General features: G+C 37.4%; 1 protein-coding gene across 1 annotated transcript in view; it reads left to right on the top strand.

The window, feature by feature from the left end:
- The first annotated feature begins 5,018 nt into the window (after positions 1-5,018).
- Positions 5,019-6,000, top strand: part of LOC145267072 (complex III assembly factor LYRM7-like) — a 38,911-nt gene continuing 37,929 nt past the window's right edge. The window contains exon 1 of the mRNA XM_080123032.1: positions 5,019-5,103. Coding sequence (XP_079979158.1) covers positions 5,089-5,103 — 15 coding nt within the window. The 5' untranslated portion in view covers positions 5,019-5,088. The remainder of the gene's footprint in view (positions 5,104-6,000) is intronic.

Genomic DNA, 6,000 nt, shown 5'->3' with positions numbered 1-6,000 from the left:
CGTCACTATCTGCAACAGAGAGATATAAATTTTTGGCCATGAATACATTATACAATGGGATTAAATGATGATCAATTTGTTTTCATTGATTCGTTAATATTTAACACTCCTATATTTTTATTGTCCTCGAAATCCGGGAGGAAGCTTCACATGCCTCCATGCAGTAACTTAGTCTAAAATATATTATTCTACATTGCGCTTTAGAGAACCTACTATGTCTTTTATAAAATTATTTTATATAAACTTCTTTCCAGTTTATGAAAAAAAAAAAAAAACATTCAGAAATTTATAATTTGAACCTACAAGCCACGTCATGCAAAAAAGATTAAAAAAAAAAAAAAGAAAAAAGAAAAAAAAACTGTAGCAGTTTACAAACTATTTATTATAAGCGGATCAATACCCGATGCCAAAGTGATTTAGCCATACTGACCAATCGGTTGGCAAGGCACATTGATTTGCTATACACGACTTTAAAAGGTGTTTTCAAACCTACTTATTCTTAACATAAGAAATGTGTCATCCGAGCGATTCACGCATGCGCATTCGTGAAACAGCAAACTAATAAAAATGCTATCACCCCTTCCCTTACGCACCAATTTTTCAATTTTGACCCTTTAGCAGATCTTTTCCGGATAAAAACTGGTTAAACATTTTTCCACGTGGATGAATACTCTATATACCAAATTTTAAGTCTGTAAATCAAAAATTTCTTAAATATATAGATTGAGAATTGGCCTCACACACACACACACACACACACACACACACATTCATGTAATGATGAAAACAATTTCTTTTTCACGAAACAACTATGATCGAAAACAATATACATTGAGAATTGGCCTTTTTTTTTTTTTTTTTTTTACAAGGGTGTCACCACTTATCAAGGCCCAGAGGCCACTCGAGGATAAGGGTTAATAGGTATACATTAATCATTGTGATTTTAGCATAGTAAACAGTGGGAATTTTGTAACTTGGATTACTTAGGGGAACGATTCAATTAGAACTTGTTCACATTGGACTTTTTCTTTTTTTTTTTTTTTTTCATAGGTATCAACTCATTATCAAGGCCAAGAGGCCACTCAAGGATAAGGGTTAAAGAGTGTACAGTAGAAATTTGACAATATAATAATCATTAGTAATGAAAATTTGTTAAATTTGATAACTTATATGGAACGGCTCATCAAGAACTTATTTACGTTAGACTTGAAGACAACCATATTGTAGTCAGCCAGAAAGCAGGAAAACGGAAGACAATTCCACAGGCGTGCAGTTCTAATAAAAAAGCTTTGTTCATGGAATCTACGTTTAGGTTTAGGCACAGATAAAGAGTGGGGGGAATTATTGATAGTGTTTACAGCTAGACAAGTGTTTCTTGTGAAAGTTTTGCGAGGGGGGACCATAGATTGAAGCTCAGTCGAACACTTTCCATGAAAATAACGATACATCAGAGACAAACTCGCAACATCTCTTCTGTGAGATAGAGGTTGCAAGGAAGAGAAAAGGATATCTCCTACGAGGCTACGAAGTCTATTTTGAACTCTATCAAGGCAGGACAAGTCCTTTCTAGTAGCTCCTGCCCAGATGTGGCAACAGTATTCCATCCTTGGACGTACCTGGCTCTTATATAGATAGAAAATTGCATCAGCAGTGAGATATCTACTGGATCGATAGAAAGATCCCACCATTTTTCCAGCGGCCTTGGCAACAGATTTGATGTACGTGTTCCATTTAAGATCAGGAGTAATGGTCAAGCCCAGAAGCTTGTCAAAACTTGAGGCCTCCTGAAGACGAGAACCATTCATTTCAATTGATGCCAGATGTGGATCAGAATGTTGATGATGTAAAGAGAGAAGCTTGGTTTTAGATGCATTAAAAGTAACCAGCCACTCCTTTCCCCATTGTACTACATGCTCAAGATCAGAGGAGAGAGAATTGGAGAGAACTTGGTCGTTTACTGTCTTAGATGTGGTACCATAAATGGTAGTGTCGTCAGCATAAATGTCTACAAATGATGTAAGGATGTGATTTGGAAGATCATTAATGTAGATCAGGAAAAGAGTTGGGCCCAGGATGGACCCCTGAGGGACACCAGCATTAATACTGTGGGCTTCTGATTTTTGCCCCTCAACTACTACTCTTATGAACCTATCAGAAAGAAATGATTTAATAATTGAGAAGACATTTCCAGCTATACCATAGCTAGAGATCTTATGAAGTAAACCTTTATGCCATACCCTATCAAAGGCCTTAGATATGTCAAGAGCAATTGCCCTAGAAAGGTTGCCTCCGTCGAGAGATTTGCTAATCCTATGAGATATAACTGTAAGCACATCTGCTGTAGATCTAGCAGAACGGAAACCATACTGAGTGTCACTAAGAAGGTTATTTTTGTTGAGATGGTTGATTACTTCTGTATTTAACACAGATTCCAGCAACTTACTCATGACGCACAGGAGACTTATTGGCCTGTACTGAGAGGGGGATGAGCGATCACCTGAATTCTTAAACACAGGGCATACAGATCAAATTTTCCAGGGAGATGGGAAACTATTCTCCTTAAGACAATGTTTAAATAGTTTTGTAAGTATGGGCGCTAGTTCAGGTTGAAGTTTTTTGAGTACAATAATTGGAATACCGTCCGGGCCAGTTGCTTTACTGGAATCAAGGCTTTTGATTAGCTTGGCAACATCACGTACAGATATACGTATATCACATAGTGTGTTTTCAGATACAGGAGGAAATATTGGGGGTTGGCGGCCTTGATCGCAAAGGGTAGAATTAGCTGCAAAGTTCTTGACAAAGAGTTTGGCTTTGTCTGATGCTGACGAGATTACCTCAGGTCCATTGATGATAGTTGGAATGGAGTGCACACTTCTGTTCAGAATTCTGTTTGCTATTTGCCAAAACTGGTGGGAACCAAGCCGCTGCTCAGCTACTTTGGACTTAACAGATTGAGCATACAACCATCTTGCGCTCTTTATTACTTTCTTACAATGGTTGCTGGCAGTCCTGAAAGCGGCTTTAGTTTCCATACATCTATTACGTTGGAAACAGTGGAAAAAGTGATTTCTGTGCGGAATGGCAGCAGCACATTCTGGAGAGAACCATGGCTGGCTGTTAGGTTTTTGCTGAAACTTTTTCGAGGGTATGAAACGATCAATACCTACAATTAACCATTCCGTCAGGTCTAATACTATAGAGGACACATCCTTTTTAAATATGGAATGCAGAGGTAGATCAGTTATAAATGTACGGAAGCTATCCCAGCCAGCCTTAGTGTATCGATATACTGTACGATGGAGAGGTACGTCTGAGGACTTATTACATTTCATTTTTATCTTAATTGATATAACAGAGTGGTCGGAAGATCCAAGAGGCGACAGAACAGAAACTGAACATAGTTCAGGGCAAGTTGTGAGAAAAAGGTCTAGTAGGCTCGCATACTGGCCGTCATTGTCGGGCACACAGGTGGGTTCCTGAACAATCTGAGTGAGGTCATAGGCAATGGAGAAATCATGACAGAACCTCCCCTCATCATCGGTCTTGTTTGAGTGGGTCAACCATTCGACGTTGTGAACATTGAAGTCTCCACATACGTGAATGTTAGCTGAAGGATAAGCAGATAGGACTTGGTCAATTTTCTCAGATATGCTTTTAAATATAGTAACTCCGCTGTTGTGGGGGCGATAGAGAGTAAATAAAAATGCCGTAGTGTGAGCTAAAGCAACCCGGAAGCACATATAGGGTAAGTTAGGATCTTCCCAGGAGATGTCCCTACCACATGGAAAGCTATCTTTAATATAGGCACATATTCCATGCCCATGGCGATCTTGGGGGTCAGATTTAGAGGTTAAGTTAGAGTATCCTTTAATTGCGAACTCTTCTAGGGAAATAGCCTGTCCAATGCCAGTTTCACTTAAAAATAAAAGGTCTGGTTTAGTCTTCTGTAATTGGGTTTCAACCTCTGGAAGGTTAGAACGTAGACCCCTGATGTTGGAGAAGGAGACATAGTAGTAGGGGTCTACGTTGGAAGTTGGAGAACCGGGTTTAATCGTGTATTTTTTCTTGAAACTTGTCATGATGAAATTTTAAAATTTGTGGACTAGGTCGTAGCAGGACAGAGAGGGGAAATTAAGAGAAAAAGAAACGAAGAATTTTTTTTTTTTTTTATTTGTAGCTAATGATAAGGTAAAGCCGTAACAATTACCCACTAGTATGGCATCGAGAAGCCCCACCAGAAGCTACTGCATGGTCCAGAATCCATTCACCAAATGGCAATACTGCAGCCCCAGTACTTTGCACCTGCTGATAGGACAGCCTCCTTAGTGGTTAATCCAAGGTTCGGGTCCCTGACTATCAGGCGGATAACGTCAGCCCAGACAAAACGTTTACCTCCAGCACCCTTACTAGTGACATGGCTACAATGATAGACATAGAAACAGAAAATTTCCGCCATCTCAGCCAACTGTTCGCACAAAATACTGCCAACCTAGAAAACAGCTTTTTCTTCTCCCTTTGTCAGAAACATCACTCATTAAAAAATGAGGACTGAGGGACAAATAAGAAGAAGCGAGAGTAACAGGAGCTGCCGATAACGCATCCACAATGCGTTTTCTACTCTCCATGCCTCACACACACACACACACACACACACACACACACACACACACATTCATGTAATGATGAAAAAAATTTCTTTTTCACGAAACAACTATGATCGAAAACAATCTTTTTTCAAGAATAGTATTTAGATAAGTGATTTTTATTTCTGTCGATGAAAATATCGTCTGCTGGCAGGTGATTCCTAATCGCGCCGGCTTTTTTCTGGCAGTTTACCGTAAATTACCGTAAGATGCGGATACCACATCAGTACTGACCATTTAATAAAAACAAGCATGAAAAAGAAACACGCACTATTCATTAACAATAACAAAATAAAAATAAATAAAATAAAAATAATTCATATTTTTTTTTTTTACTATTTTATAAGTTCCTATATACGACATCATGTTTAACCTGGTTGCCCATGGCAACTCCTCCTCGTTTTCGATAATCTCGCGAGATTTCCGCGTTACTTGAATAACCATGTTTCGCAAACAGGTAAGAAAGATTCAAAACATTGAAAAAAAAAAAATCGAGATTTATTTTGTAATTATTATTTTTTTTTTTCCTATTTCAAATTTGATCGCATCCATTTATTAAATTTAAAATCGTTTTATACATCATCTTATTATTTCTCTCCTATTTTATGAATTTAGACTGCATCGCAAAGTGGCCATAAAGTGGGGGTTTGATTAGTACTAACTAACAAATTATAGATTGATCCCCCAGTTTTTGTTCACTAAACACGTGATGATTTACTCTTTTTTTTTTTTTTTTTTTAAATGTGTTTTCTTGTTTATTTACAGATGTTGCTCTTTTTTAGGATAGGGACTCTGCAGAGAAATGATTTTTTATCTTAAATCTAAGGGTATAATTGGTGCAATGGTGCATAATTTTAATAATAGCTAGTAATGTACTTTATATTTGCTAATCGAAATATGTTTCGAATGTTGGAGGGTCACGAAGTAAACACATTACAGCCATAAAAAAGGTCATAGCGGTCACTATGATACATTCGAAAGTGATGTTAAAGCCTTTAAGCTGTTGTTTCAAAATAAATTTCTGGTTAGAATTAAAGTTTATAGACTAACGTTAGTGCTTGTGCATCTGTTACTGTTACCGCGCTACTTTTTTTTTATTGAGGGGGGGGGTCGTATTTTCAAATTAAATTCAATTTTTACAATATTGTTTTTATTTATTTAATTAAATTGTTTGGTGAAAGTACAGAATGGTTAAAAGAAAAAACAAAAAAAACGGTAAATTTATACAAACACCGTGACAGCGAATTAACCCTAAACCCTAACCCTAACCCTAACGCTGTCTGTCACGGTGTTTGTATAATAATACCAAAAAAACACCCTCCCATGTTAAGAATGGCTTTCTAAATAACCACCT

The sequence above is a fragment of the Euprymna scolopes genome, chromosome 42 (assembly GCF_053919585.1).
Source record: "Euprymna scolopes isolate OS-2025 chromosome 42, ASM5391958v1, whole genome shotgun sequence".
In the NCBI taxonomy this organism is placed as follows: domain Eukaryota; kingdom Metazoa; phylum Mollusca; class Cephalopoda; order Sepiida; family Sepiolidae; genus Euprymna; species Euprymna scolopes.
Note: the sequence above shows the minus strand (reverse complement) of the source record. Positions and strands in the feature narration are given on the sequence as shown.